The sequence below is a fragment of the Rattus norvegicus genome, chromosome 17 (genome assembly GCF_036323735.1).
Source record: "Rattus norvegicus strain BN/NHsdMcwi chromosome 17, GRCr8, whole genome shotgun sequence".
NCBI classification, from domain to species: domain Eukaryota; kingdom Metazoa; phylum Chordata; class Mammalia; order Rodentia; family Muridae; genus Rattus; species Rattus norvegicus.
This window is the reverse complement of record NC_086035.1, coordinates 34,004,289-34,019,536: the sequence shown is the minus strand read 5'-3', so window position 1 is coordinate 34,019,536 and position 15,248 is coordinate 34,004,289. Positions and strand designations below refer to the sequence as shown.

The window sequence follows — 15,248 nt, the reverse complement described above, 5'->3', positions numbered from 1 at the left end:
CAAAGAGGGGGTGCCTGTGTATTTAAAGAAAGGAGCTCAATAAGAAACAGAAACAAATCATAGAAGATACCTATAATATGATCTATATAAAATGTAAAATCATGATTATATTTCTACTACATATACAAATAGAGTCTGGAAGGATCATAACAGACTCCTAGGAATGGAAGAGTCTTGTTTTCTTTATGTTCTTTTAATCTGTAATTTACTTGTTCCAGTAAGAGCCGTGGTTCTCAACTTCCCTGATACTGTGACCCTTTATGTCGTTTCTCATACCCTAACCATAAAATTGTTTCTTCTTCATAGCTGTAACTTTGCTAGTGTTATGAATCATAATGTAAACATCTGATAGGCAGGTAGTCTTAGGCGACCCCTGTGGAAGGGTTGTTTGACCCTCAAGGAAGTCTCAACTGATAGGTTGAGAACCAGTGCAACACGAGTATCTATCTCTTTGATGGGAAAGAGAGGTTGGTGAGCCCTATTCTTAGTGCCTGTAATAACAATAGGTAGATTGCATGTGCATAGTCAGTCAAAATAGTGTGTGTGTGTGTGTGTGTGTGTGTGTGTGTGTGTGTGTGTGTGATCACCATGTGCCATGGATTCATGTGTGATATGTGGCATCAAGCATCTTTTGTGGTCTGTGGTCAGCAAATACAAAGAAAGAACATCATCCACTTCAAGTTGCCTTAATCTTCAAGGCAGAAACTAGCCCAGGACATGTCTGTAGTAATAGAGGCTTTGTTTTCAACATCAAAACAGTCTGTTTCTATGAGTGGGCATAGGAATGTGTTTATGCCCTTCTTTCAGGATTCACAGATTCACCTAGTGCTGCAGCTTGAAGCACTGGGCGCTGGTTCCTGTCTCCTCCAACCTGGCTGATTTTGTTTTTACCAGCATTGCACAAGCACCAAACTACCCAATGGTAGTGAAGCCCAGTGCCTTTAGAGATAAGCAACTATTTGCCCTGGGGTTAGTTTCTAGTTGATGGTTGTTTCTTGCAACCTTAGCTGGGTCTCGCTTCTCTAGGAAAATGTCTAGATGTCATCTGAAAATCAGTAGTACCTACTCTGCTCGGGATTGCAGTACCTCTTGTGTGTTAAAGCAAATTTGTTTGAAGCCAACCCCAGACTTAAATAGATATGACTCAAATAGAAATAATTACTGTAGGGATCGAAAACTGTCTAGTAATTGCTTTTCTTGACTCAGCTGTCAGAGTTCCTTGTGTGGGGCAGCCAAGTGCAGAAGAGCTTGGCTCTATCTGCTTGCTGCCTCTCTGCCAGCATCCTATCTGCAAATGGAGCACATGCGTGACAAGGCTGCATGGGGCAGGAGGAAGGCTGGGGCCTTTCATACCAGACTCACTCTGGAGGAAATATGCTATTTCTTAAACCTCCAGTAAGAAGGGCTCGATGTGTGCCTCCTGGTAGCAGAGCCAGGCTTTCCACAAACACCTTGTCCCTCCTCATTAGACTACCTGGAGTGCTCCTGCTCCCTAGCCTACCTTGGATTACTGGATGATACAAAGAGAAGTAAGAAGGGGTTCCACATGATACAGGCACATAAATCCTCACAGTGTTGCAGAGTGGCAAATATGTATCAGGTATAAGGGTCCCCAAGACACCCAGGAGGATATGGCAGCCGGTAAAATTGAACCAAAGGATGAGAGTTCTGTTTGGTTCTCCAAGACAATGGGAGCTTGCTAGCTGGTGGTTGTGAGGACAGTTGTGTGTGATTCCTAGTAAAGAACAACACATGCGGTGACATAGGAGTGCAGCAGGGTGTGTCCAGCCTGTATGAAAGGCTCAGCAGAGGAGATGAGTGGCCAGGCTGGAAAGGCAGCTTCAGCGAGGAGGATCGGTTTTTTGTCAGACTGAATCATCCGGTGGGAATTAGATTCACCCAAGGTTTGCGCACTAATCAAGTGACACAGTCAGACTGCTTCTCCAGCAGGTATCAGTGCAGGAATAGATGGAGGGAGGAGATACACATCTTAGAAGCTCTTGCCCTTATTCCTAGTTAGAAATAAGGGTTTGGCCTGGAGCTAAAGGAGTGATATTTGTTTTCTAGAAATAAAAGATCAGATTGGATCTGGGACTGTCACACAAAATGATTGAAATTCAGCAATGTTGAAAGAATGAGGGAAAGATTCTGAAGCAAAATGAGCCAAAAGAAGGAGGGACAGCAGTAGTTTTAATAGACAAACATGCCCAAAAGCAAAGAGGTCAGCTACTTTAGTGACGGAGGGAATAAGCCATCAAAAAGATGTAATAACCATTAACTTCTAGGCACCTCAGAAACTACTTTAAAAATAGCCATTTCTTGGGTAGAGTGGAAAGGAATAATCTAGTGTTTAGTTGTGGGGTGGGGCAAGGGAGGTGTCAGGACACCTTACAAGCTTCATGGTGCAGACACAGTTGTTGGCTATGCATATGAGATGTCCCTGCCATATTCCAGAGTTTGTTAGAAGTGCAGGTTCACTCAGTGCTCCAGAGAGAGTGTAGGTTGGACAAAAATACTTGAGCATCTTCTCTGTAAAATGTGTGACCACTTCATTGGGTCTGAATAAAACCAAACAAGAAAGTGGGAAGATAGGGTGACCAGGGAGTTGTGTTTGTTATATTACGTTGTTTGCAGCATAGTGGGAGAGGTCATCAGTCACCAACCCCACATTGTGACATAGCTGCATATGTGTTGTTCCTGCTAATCCCTTGTACATTCTAGTTTACCTCCAGTCTTCTGGCTGCAGTCCTTGGGGTTCTCTGCAGAGGCACAGGGTGCTCTGAACTTGGACTGTGTGCATGTTTACATTTTGTTTTACCTCAGGCAAGCATCCTATGTTCCTTGGTGATGGACCCTCACCTTTGAGACCCTTACCCACCTGGCTGTTATAGGCAACCACAAGAGAGGGAGTTATGTTACCTATAAAGCAAATGGGACAGGATTTAGTGGGCATGTAATGTCTTCTGAGGTGTTTAAAGGGTAATTTGGCTTAGTTTGGTGGGAGTAACCAGAGAATCTACAGAGGGAAAGTGTGGCTCTGGCTCTGGTTGGGACAGGGCAGTGACTGGCAGACACAGGCACCCTGAGCACTGTGAGGAACAGGTACTTTGTCTATCCCAGGGGGCCCTGTGTTGCAGGCTCTTTAGGAAGAGGCCTCAGAGTCTAGTCAGAAGTTCGAATGGCCAGCGAAAAGCGCTCAATGGTAAAGAGCGAAGTCAGGGCTCAAGCATGCTATGAACACCATTCTTGGTTTTCACCATAGGAAAAATGATTCTTTAAATGCATCCAGGGTTACTTAAGATTAGCTTAAACAAATCTGCTGTTTTTGGGTGCTCTTAATAATGCACTGCTAGGTAGTGACACAGGTGGATCAGTGCCTGTCCACACCTGCAAGGGAAGTGATGCAATCCTATTTAAGGTTGAGTGTGAAGCAAGTGCATAGCTGGCTCCTTCGTGCAGACAAACAGGCTGTGCCCAGAATGCTTTTAGAAGTGCTTCCCTCCCTGCAGCCCAGCTCCCTGAGATGTTCTGGAGACAGGCGTGTGTCGGGAGGATGGCATCCACCCCTGGACATGCATCGACATATCACTTGTCTCCTTTCAGCTGTTGCCACAGCCACAGCAGATTTCAATTTCCACCTTTGATCACAGAGCGGGTGAATCATTGGCCACCTCTTGACCCTTTTGATGGGAAAGAAAACATGTGCAGGATGAAAATTACAACAAGCCAAACTAGGAGTTTCATAATGTAGTACTGAGCTCATTGTTCCCAGTATCTTAAGACCCTCTCTTTTCTTTCTCTTTCTTTTCTCTCCTCATAATGTAGTACTGAGTTCATTGTTCCCAGTATCTTAAGACCCTCTCTTTTCTTTCTCTTTCTTTTCTCTCCTTCCTTCCCTTCATTCCTCTTCTCCACTCCCTCTTACTAAGGATTTGATCCAGGGGTTTCTGCAAGCGCTCTCCCACTAAATTCCCTCTCCAACCCCTTTTCCAACTGTTTTGAGGCAGGGTCTCATTAAATAGTTCACGCTGCTTTTGAATGCATTCTAGCCCAGTCAGGCCTGGGACTTGCCGTCCTGCCTCAGCCTTGCAGGTTTGTAACTCGGATTACACCATCAGGTTTAGCTTGGATTTTTTTTTTCTTTCCCCAATTTTCTTGCTGTTAAAATGAGAGGAGCCGGGGCTGTAGGGGAGAACCAGCCGTCTCCTTGTCATTTGGTAATTCTGGGATGAGGCAGCTTGGATGGACAGAACCACGCCCAGGCGTTGAGACTCCACTCGTGAGAAATTGCTGGTATGAGCTGACAAATGCAACCTAATTGTCCTGAGTTGGAGCTTCTCTTCTGAGGAGCCAGCTCCATGGTCACAGGGAAAGGCGGTCACTGGGGATGATGAGCTTCCGCCGCATGTTCTGCCCTCCAGAGCAAACGGCCCATGGCTAACTAGCATAGCCTAAACATCTCTTGCTTTGTTGTTCCTGTGAAACTGAGGTTTCCTGCCTCTTCTGAAGAACAACCGTTCTTCCTGCTTCCATAATGAACAAGGAGATCACAACTGTGTGGCTCTTCCTGGCCATTCTGAGATCCTGGTGATCCTCTGCCTCCTTGGTGGCCACAGTGCTTTCTGCCCTGGGGCCTCCATCTGTGTCCGGTGCTAGAGCAAACAGCTGTGGAAATAAAAATAGCCATCAAAATGTTCACAGTGGACGGGGGAGGGGTGTGGTAAAGCCCTCCCCATCAAAGGGAGGCCTCAGGACACTGGTGCCTAAGCTGAGAGAGGAAAACACCCTTCCAGCTGCACCTGCCATGTTGTAAACCTCAGGCAGTACCATGGCAACCATTGCAGCATTCACAGTTGACCACATTGCAGAAGGATGCTGCTCCTTGTGTGGAGGAGAAATGGCAAAATGCCACCTTTGCCTTACTTCTCCCTAACTGCCCAACTCCAGAACTCTTGCTACTCTCAGAGCTCCTTGCTTTGCTCATATAGCTAAAACACTTGAGCCTCTGCTGCAGGGAACCGTGACTAGAGCCAGCTCCACATGTCATAACCAGCTTATGGGCTGTGCCTTTAGGATACACAGGTTTGAATTTTAGAAGATGCATCTACTTTTTGAAGCATCCTTTTCTTTAAACACATTTGCTGCTGACTTTTAAGGACCCAGAGCTGAGAGACTGGGAAAACAGTGATCACTGTAAGAGTCTGGGATCAAGCAATCCAAGCTTGCATGCTGGCTAAGGCACCTGCATTCTGGGGTCTGGGAGGAACTCAGAACACAGAGTCTTTGTGAGCCAAGTTGTCAAGAGAAGCTTTGAAAAGAGCTGCTGCACTGTGTTGAAGTTCTGCTGAGGAAAGGCTGTTGGAAGGAGCCTACAGAGAAGGAGTCACAGACCATAAAGCAAGAGCTCAGGGGAGGAGTCCAGGGAAGGACGAGACCTGCAGGGACTGACTCATAGGCAGGCCAGTGGTCCTGAGCAGGCCACTCAGAGTACAGAGCAGATTTCCATAGGAGGGTGTGTGGAACGCACTACAGGATCTGAACTTGGGTCTTCTTTACTTTTCAGATGCGGGGGCACTAGTGAATATGTTTTAGGCACACACATGGTCAGATAAAATGTATCTTTTACAGAATGAATGTAAATTTCCTTAATGCTGTTCTCCTATTGGTCTCTAAGCAGCACTTTCATTCACAGCCGTTTCCTTGACTGCTTAGATGGCACTACTCTGACGAAGGCAGACTGCAGAATGCCCAGGTTTTGAGCGATGTTAAACTGGCCTCAGATTTATGAGTCGCAGTTAGCACATCAGCTAACCCTCACACTGAACCAAATCCAGAAGAGACAGGAGGCAGAGCAGCCCAGATCTCCCCCATTGCCTTCCTATAACCTATCCCATGTGGGCCAGAGGAAACCCCTTGTTCTGAGGCCGCTTTGGTCTTTCTTTGAAACCTTGAACAAAAATAAACATCAGAATCCTCTTCTGTCACTCGGACGAGTCAAACGTTTGTCTTTTTTGACTAAGCTGAAAGCAGCAGCAGGTGTAGAGATTTGCATCTTGGCTCACAAAATCAAACCTCGGGCTAAATCTTACCTCTCCACTCTGACCATCCCACTCCCCCACCCGCCCCAAACCCCGTGAAGGACCACAGTGTTCTTGGAAGTTGTTATTTGTAGTGTTTGCCTAAATTTAGCGCGCAGGAAAATCAGTGGCACATGGGTGCTTTCAGAGAATGCCTGTTCAGCTCAGCATCTAGACTGAAGGCACGCATTATCACTGTCACTGTGATTTATCCTCAGCTGTGGTCTTCTTTAGTAATTGGCACTGACATTGACGTTCTTTTTTTTTTTTTTTTTTTGTTCTTTTTTTTTTTTCGGAGCTGGGGACTGAACCCAGGACCTTGCGCTTCCTAGATAAGCGCTCTACCACTGAGCTAAATCCCCAGCCCCCGACATTGACGTTCTTGCCATATCAGAAACATTAAAAGGAAATGACCAAGAACCTCATAAGAATCTAGACCTCACCTATTCTTTATTTTCTATAACAAATTCCAACTCCCAGTCATATGGTGCTTAGACTGTTTCTAGATTATTATTCTTGGGGATGTAACCTTGACTCACACTTTTCCCTTTAATACAATGTAGTTTTTTTCAACTGTTCTAGGATGTATGTAAAGTCTTAGATTGAAGAAAGACTTCAATCCAAACTCATGGACCAGGCACTGAGCTTAGCTTGCACACACATGATAGACATACCAGTCTCCAGCAACTCTGGAATAGACACTGGTGCAAAGAAGGCCCTCATGAAGGAGACTGACATAGTCTCGTCTGGAATGTACATCTCAAGGAACTTTCAAGTCAACAGTTCTCATCTCTTGGGCCTGTGACCTCTAAGAATCTAGTTTTTCAAAGTTTACTTCCTTTAGGTTTATATGAGGTGCAGAAATACTAGTGTCTACAGAGACAGAGATGAGAATGGTTATCTCCAGGGGTAATGAGTAGGGAATGAAGGGAGTTAGTGTGTAATGGGTACAGAATCTGATTTGGGAAGAAGAGTAAGTTCCAGATATGGATGGTGGTGATGATTTACATTCATGGAAGTGTTCACTTAGGCAAGGCCAGTATGGTGCCTGGTATAGTGGCTATCTATATAGTTATGGGTATTTAAAAGGTCAGATGGGGATTCAGAAGTTCAGGATCAGCCTGGGTAGCACAGAGAGTCTCTGATTGAAACAAACAAACAAACAAACAAGCAAACAAACAAACAAACCTGGTGGCACAGGCCTGTAACTACAGCTACTAAGGAGGCTGAGGCAGAGGTACAAGTTCAAGGCCAATCTTGGCAACTTAGTAGGACCATGTGCCAACTTAGAAAATGAAAGGAGGGCTGGGAATAATGGTGTGGTACTGGAGCATTTGTCTAACTTGTGCAGGGCCTTGGCTCAGTCTCTAGTTCTACCAAAGAAAGTGGGTCAGGGGATGAATTTAAGATAGTAGATTTACATTGTGTATATTTACCTTACCATGATAGAATGAGTACTAGTTAGTGGTCAGTATGCGTGCGTGTTGAGTGTTTTTTAGGCTTTTGGCTTCTAATCCAGAGAGCTGAAGGTGAGTGCTGACAGAGATTTGCCAAGTAGCAAGGAAATTATTCAGAGCAAACAGTAGAAAAGATCAGAATACATTGCAAGAAGGCCACATGGGTAAAGAAAGAATCTAGGCTCCATTTATTGTGCTGCGCTTCCTTTGATGGACTCAAGAGGAGAAAAACTTTGCTTACTAATGGGTGTCGTTTGAGTCGTTCTCTATTTTGAGTGATAGATTATCTAATCATTTTCCTACTGTGCATGTTCCCACAATGCATCTGGTTTTAATTATATGCATGCCCAATTATGCATAGGCACAGGATAGTAAGTAAGGGATTTTCCCTGAAAGATTACTTGAGCATACAGTTTTGCTTTACCGTGAATGTACCCAAAACCAGTTCAAACTGCAACAGTTTGTTTATTTTTCATATTAGGTACATTGGGATTAGAATAGAAAACCTACATTTGATTTATTAGGGGTAAAGAAATGTACCCTATTTTTTTTAGAGAGGGGGTGCACATGTAGCCCAGTGCAGGCATGGATTTAATGTTGCTAGGTGCTTTGTACGTACAGGAAAAGGATCTAGGCTGCCTAGTGTCTGACCATTGAGAGTGTGGATAGCCCAAACCAGGTTGGGTCCCAGGTTACTTACTGATGTCTTTGCTTCCTCAGTGCTGTGAGTCATCATCACCAATAAAACATGCTTTCACTGTGTGATTTTGGAGTTTTGATTGTTTCTGTTTTGAGGCAGGTCTCATGTAGCTCAGGCTAGCCTCATACCGGCTATATAGCTGAAAATGGACTTGAACTCTGATTCTTCTGCTTCTGCCTCCCAAGGACTGAGATCAGAAGTGTGTGCCAGGGCTGTGACTTTGGAGTTTTGTAGAGGTGCATACAGTCATGGTCTAGGTTCTGAGCAAACGAGGCCAATCCAAATTTTAATTTTGCTTTTAATTGTAATTTCTCTTTCTGGGAGTGTAGTTAGGGACTGTTAAACTTAGTGCTCTTGGTACAATCGTAGTCTGTCCTTGTGTCATTAGAACTGGAAAGACCTGCTTAGCAGGCCTCCTGGAAATCTGAATGGGCTTGTTTGTCAAAGAAAAGATGCCATGTTTGTAGGAGGAAGGCCCCTGGTTCACCCATCCGTCTCTAGTGCTCAATTCTAATAGCGACATCTTCTCCGGCAGCTAAAATAACATTTCCATCATGTGGATTTCTACTCCATTCCAGAATTTACGCTCTTCTGTTTGAGCGTAAATTTGAGTTCTTTTTTTTTAAAAGATGGCTGGTTTTGTACCTATTTTCCCACAGGCATCATACCGTGTGTGACGATTGGATCAGAGCAATGCTCACAACCTCCGTCCTCTGCTGTTGCCCCCTGTGTGTCCTGGCAGCATCCTCCTGGCCATCGCTAATCTCCAATCCCTCCCTCCCTGAGCCTGCCCAGGTTCTAATATCTACTCTACTAGGCCACTTGTATGAGAAGAGCAGCTTTAGCTCCTGTGTGTAGGGAGGATTGTGTGTACAGGCTGTAAGGCCCCCCAGGGTCAGCCATGTTGCTGTAAAGAGTTCTGTTTATACATGCTTCACCCTTGCTTCCCTGTGAGGAAGAATGTTTGTGCACAGCTGGATCTTTTGCACAGCAGGTCACCTGGACTCTCAGAAGACTCTTACTATGTCTGGGGGTGGGAGTAGCTTTAGAAATTACACTTGAAACAAGCAAGAGTTTGGCCTCTTTCCTGGTTTTGTGATCAGAAGCTTGGCTCTGCTTTTCAGGTATGTGCATATCGTTTGAAGTGTAATCTTTAGTTTCAGTCCAAAGAAAGGCAAAACCCTACCTGTTAGTGGTTATTATACTTGCTGAAACAGAAAACTGAAAAATAGTGGAACTTTTGAGACTACGACAGTTCTGGTTTGTTCAGATCAAGCCTTTGGTAAGCTTTCTGAACTTTCTTCTTCCTCAGTGATATGTAATTTCTTTCTAACTTTCTTCGTGACCCAGTGTTGGCTATTGACGTAATTTCAAAACCTAAACACAAGAATTTCAGCAGGAAGCTTCTCAGGGCAGGCGATCCCTTGTAACTTCCTTTACTTCTGTCTTGTGTTTTCTAGCGTGTGGACCATGTGGCTCCTGGAGTGGTGAATGTCAGCATGTCAGTCCTCACTGTGAGCAGAGTGTTTACACATACCCTTGTTTCTTGACTCTGGTGCCAAGCTCATCGGTATTGCTGCTGTTTCCTGGTTATTTTGGCTCCTCAGGAGGCCACAGAGGACAAAGAAGTGTCCCATACAAACTCTTTCAAAGCCCTGGGGGATCACTAACTGATCTAGCTTTCCTGCTTCAGTGCAGCATTAAACTATTCTGCAGTTTGAAAAGTTGTGACTTGATAGTTAATAACTCCATAAATGTTAACTGGGTTCACACCAGCCTGCTGTTCTGAGACATCATAGAAAGTACTCATATTTATTCTTTATTTTGTAAGAATTTTATCTCAAGGAGGACTAAAACCAATTTTATTTTTACATGTTTCAAAATATAGAGAACATGAGGCAGAAAACATATAGCAAACACTATATATACTACTGGAAACATTGTATTTTTAGTAGATTTTCAGATTGTTGGATTTTTTTCTAAGTTCTTTATTTTAACCTTCTTTCTTGCTATCTTTTACACAATGTAACTAAACATGCCCCCCCCCCACTCCCTTCATTCGTCACTCTGCAAAGCTCTCCAGAGAGCAATCCCCTGTATAGCTCACAGATAGGAAATGTCCATTTCACTCATTAGAACAGGGTGATTTTAAGTCAGCCCAGCTTTCTGGTGGCACAGGGGGCTCAGTGCTGCTTTCTGAATTAGTAACTAACTGTTAAAAGCTGTACACATGTGCAGGCATCTGACGCCTTTTTTAGGTAGCTGCAGTTCTGCCTTCCGTAGCCTCAAAGATATCTGTGCTTTGTTAATGACTAAGTCATGATAAATAGATGCTTTTGGGGGCGAGCAGCTAAGCCTTTTTGACAGTTTTGACTCCTTCAATGACTTGATTTGCATATTTCTTATTGTAGGTCACAGTGAAGTGGTTTATGTTCTGTTTGAGTGTCACTAGAGCATATATAGACAGCATGCCCTTTGCGTGGCCCAAACACCAGCCGTCTTCCTTTCCCAGTGGTACTTAACAGCACACACACACACGCATACAGGTGCATATGGGCGCACACGAACACACACGCATGCACACGCACGCACACACAGACACAAACACACACAGACACGCACACACCAGACCCTTCTCATGCTGTGACCTCTATGGAGTTGATTAGCACCTGCCCGCAGCACTAGGACTTTGCGAGAGTGCCAACCAGGGGCCAGGCACCATTCCAGAAAGTTAAGTGTTCTTGTGGTAAATGATCGTTGATGCTACACTGTCTTGTCTTTTTCTCTGTTTGGATTTAACAGCACAGGGTACCCAAATGTAACTGAGAGGCACACATTCATCTTTACAAGTTGCAGGAGTAGGAAGCTGAAGGAGCCGCATGCCCTTCTCCACTGCAGGGGCAAGAGACCTGGAATGGCCACAGTTTACGTCCTTATCCTGTGGCTTCCACCTGTTTCCTGTGGCTGGTAGACTCCTGCACACTGGGCAGATTCTACTTTCTGGGCCCAAGCTTCGTCGCTTCTGTGCATCAGGTAGCACAAGTAACTGTGGCCCTGTCTGGCACAGCCTAAAGGAAACACAGTGGTTCCCATCTCCCCTGCTAACAGGCTAAGGCGTATGCACAGGCACAATGCTGCAGCCTAACCTGTCCATTCTCTTCCTTTCTCTCTTTGGATCTATCTTCCCAGTATATAGACTGGGCTGACTTTAGATTCTGCTAACAGCCGTCCATCAGCACGAGGGAGAGGTAGGCATTTCTGTGCTGTCCTAGAGGTGTCCACGTAGCCTTCTGCCTGCTGGGGCTTGCCAGGCTGAGATGGCAGTAGCACACTGGAGGATCCTGCCCCTTTGGAAGTGTGGCCTGCCATGAAGATGGAGGAAGTGTGTGGGAGGAGAAGGATTTCACAAGCTCCTGGGCCTGACCAGCTAACTACCAGCTCTCACTCAGGAGCCAAAGGAGAGAACAAGGCACTCCTGACAACTGGAAAAAGCAGTGGGTGTGTGTAGTAGACAACATGCACGTGGATCGGAGTGGAAGAGAGGAGGGAAGGGACGGTTTGGGCAGAAGTGCTTTCTTTTCTAGTGCCTTACCCTTCAAATTAAACTGTAATGTGCTACCAGGTTTGGAAGGGCTTTAAATGTTTAAAATAACTGGTCAGTGTTCTCAGCGTAGCACAGCTCCTGGGCCCAGGAAACACAAAGACCGGGGGAGAAGGGGACAAGTGGGACTAGCAAGTCCAAGCCATACAAGAGAGAGCCCACGGCTTCCTTTCCCTTCCCTGCTGGCACAGTCCATTTGCTCTTGGGTGAGATGATCCTGTTGGAATAAAAGAGGTAAAAAGCATCTTCTCGCAGATGCAGAAGACTGAAATAACCACTGTGTGTAATGGTTCTCTTTCAAGTTATGAGCGAATAGCTTTTTCAAAGCTTGGAAAGGTACACAGGAATGAGGGGAAGTTGGTTTTTATTTTTGAGGTGTTTTCCGCATGAAACCCCTCTCCCACCATAATGGCAGATGGGAAGAGATAGGATTATACTGTTCAGGTGGTTGTTTGCTAACAACAGGTCAATTTCAGCAGAAAGGAGGTTAAGAGGTAGAGGCTCGGAAAGCTGGAGAAATGGGACCCATGCTGAAGTCCCAGAACCAGCTCACAGTTCTCATTACACAGCAGTCTACTGTGTTCGGCCTTCTTCTATACCGCTAGGTCACAGTTTGCCCTCTGTAAGCTTACCAGAAATAGAAGGCCTGGTCCTGAGCCTGCACCCAAGCATCGGGGCAGATAGGCATGGTGCCCGTATTGTAGCTGTCCAGCTGTAGCTCCAATGACCTTCCAGAGTGACGAGGTCAGCAGTAAAAATTACAGAAAGACAAGTAAACCTAAAAGCAGGTGGCTTCGTAACTTCCTTTCCCAAGGGACTTGGCTATATCTGCATCACTATTGGTGATAAAGCTGGCCTCTCATACTAGTTAGTTCTTCTCTCTGGCTGTCCAAGATGTGCTGACAAAATCCTGTGACAGTTGGCAAATCCAGGAGGAGACTTATGAGTGACTCATCTGTCCTTTACCATAGTCCACTGCCAAGGTCGTTGAGATTTCTGGGCCCTTTGTTGACTGACACTGAGGATTTTAGAACTACATTGTCTTTTCTGTACAGAAGTAAACCAGCTTTGTTTCTTTCTATAAAACTTAACTTGGGCATAATTTTGAATCATTACCTTGGGTAAAGAATTTTTTCCTCAAATTAGAGGGAAATAAAGAAATACATTACTTAATCACTCGGATTTTTACTGTTCTGCAGAGCAAGAAACATTGTTTCCAGGCTTCAACAGCCTCGGAAATGTAATTCTTTAACACTGAAATGGCATAGAAAGCTATGGCACGACATCTCCATTTTCAAGTCTTTTTGAAGGTGTTGACCAGCACTGTCTTTTGGGATATTCAGGGTCCAAAAGGAACGTAGAAAGTATAATATAAGCAAGTGCCAAGGTGACAGTTGTGAAGCCTGACACTGAAGTGCCCAGCTCTGTTTCTTCTTGTTGTTGTTTGGGTTTGTTTTCCCTCCCTCCCTCCCTCCCTCCCTCCCTCCCTCCCATCCTCCCTCCCTCCCTCCCCCCCCCCTCTCTCTTTCTTTCTTTTGGATCCTTCAAATTTTATCTAAATTTGTTATATATGCTCCTTGCAAACCAAAGCATGAAGACTGACGAGCCCATGGAAAAGAATCAGGGACCCGAGTCAGAGCTTTTCCTCAGCTCCTACACAACAAAAGACAAATTAAAAAAAAAAAACTTCTCCTTTTTTTTGTTTTTGGACCTGAATAAATGGTTCCTTTTAATACTTTACTTCCACTGTGTATGATCTTCCTTAGCTTTATTTATGTCTATATTTTTCGTCTTTCTGCAGGGAGTTAAATACCTGTGTATTCCAGCAGCAGACTCACCGTCTCAAAACCTGTAAGTTTTTTTTTCCTGTATTTTTTTGGCAAAGTTAAAAACAAGTACAGTGTGTGTCCCAGCAGCTCTTGAGCTAAATGAAAAGCAGATACAAGCCTCTCAAGGCAAATAAGGAAGCACTGTGAGAGCCTGGGGAGAGCTGCTATCCTGAGTGGGGGAAGAGGGTCTACAGAAATCAAAGCTAGAGAAGCCAACGTCAAACTATGGATTTCCAGTCCTGCTGTGTCTCGTGGATGTCCATAGGCAGGGTCTTTAAGTCTAGGGAGAGGGTTCGGTCAATAAAGTGTGTTTCTTGCAAGCCAGAGGACCTGAGTTCAGATCCCCAGAGCCTACAAAAACGAGAGGTGTTGGAGGATCTCTGGAAACTCATAGGAGAGTTTTTCTGGTCTGCATAGTAAAATCCTAGACTAATGACAGACTGTCTTATAAAAGAAGTGGGAGTACTTAAAGATCATATATGCATGAATGTGTGGGCATGTGTGTCATGATATATGCCTTGGGGATCAAAGGACAACTTACAGGAGTCAGTTCTATTCTTCACTCTGGGTTCCAAGGATCTGTTTCAGGTTCAGGCTTGTGCAGAAAGCACCTTTATCCACCAACCTGTCTCACTGGGTCTTCTTTGTCATTTTAACAAGTTAAGATGGATTCACAATTGCAGCTCACCTAAATGGCAGTGTCCACAATGAGTCTTGATAGGGTGGGAGGGAGCATTGGAGACCCAGTTATAACAAGCACCATTGGTCTCAGTTAGGCCCAGCATGGATAGGTGATATTTTTCCCAGACCTGCATTTGAGCCCTGCAGGCTGAGATGCTAAGAGTTCCATCTATGAATCCTACACTTCTTAAAACCTGGCCTCGGATTTTCTGGCTGTCTTGGCCTGGATACTGGGGACCAGCACAGCAGCCCTCCTGGATCCATGTGTCTCCTCAGTCAGAGGCACTGCAGATTCAAATGTTGTTTCTGTGTCTGGAAGACCACAGGGTTCACCCCTCCCTCTGCTGTGTGCTGGTGCATGCAGATCTGTCAGTAAGGCAGACTGTAGACGTGTTTTCTGGCCCAACTGCTCAGCTTCTCCAAAAGATACTGGAATGTCAGCCATCCTTAAGTCTCTGCTGCCAGAGAGCAGGGAGGTCCTGGATTAGGCTGTGACTTTATAGACCTGTTGCAGGAGGGGTGGGGTAAGTCTGTCAGTCAGTGGTCTGTCAGTCAGTGGATAGCCAGACAGGGGACAAAGGGTATAGAGTTAGACCAGGAAAGCACTGACCAAGGGGAAAGTTGGTACAGACATGTTCTGCCCAGGCCAGGATCTGTCTCTACCCTGACTCTTGGTCTTTCACAGAGAGGAGACTTTAAGACTGAGAAAGGGTCAGAGGAAATTTTACTAGGAAAACAAAGTAGTAGCCTCATCTGGAAGGAGAAACAGCAACATTGGAGAACTTCCTTGGTTACTAGTCGTGTCAAGAAACAGAAGTGGTTGGAAGGGCATGGTCCCTGCGGAAGGAAGTGAGGCGCTGCCTTTCTCCGAAGACCACAGCAATCTTCTACCCTTGTTTTGGT

At 45.1% G+C, this 15,248-nt stretch overlaps 1 protein-coding gene across 10 annotated transcripts in view; it reads left to right on the top strand.

The window, feature by feature from the left end:
• Positions 1-15,248, top strand: part of Dusp22 (dual specificity phosphatase 22) — a 50,385-nt gene that overhangs the window by 20,485 nt on the left and 14,652 nt on the right. For 9 of the 10 annotated variants that reach the window (NM_001108412.2, NM_001399248.1, XM_063276590.1 and 6 more), the window contains 1 exon segment: positions 13,637-13,686. The exons of the other annotated variant lie outside the window; for it this stretch is intronic. In NM_001108412.2, the coding sequence (NP_001101882.1) occupies positions 13,637-13,686 (50 nt within the window). 10 annotated transcript variants of the gene reach the window in all.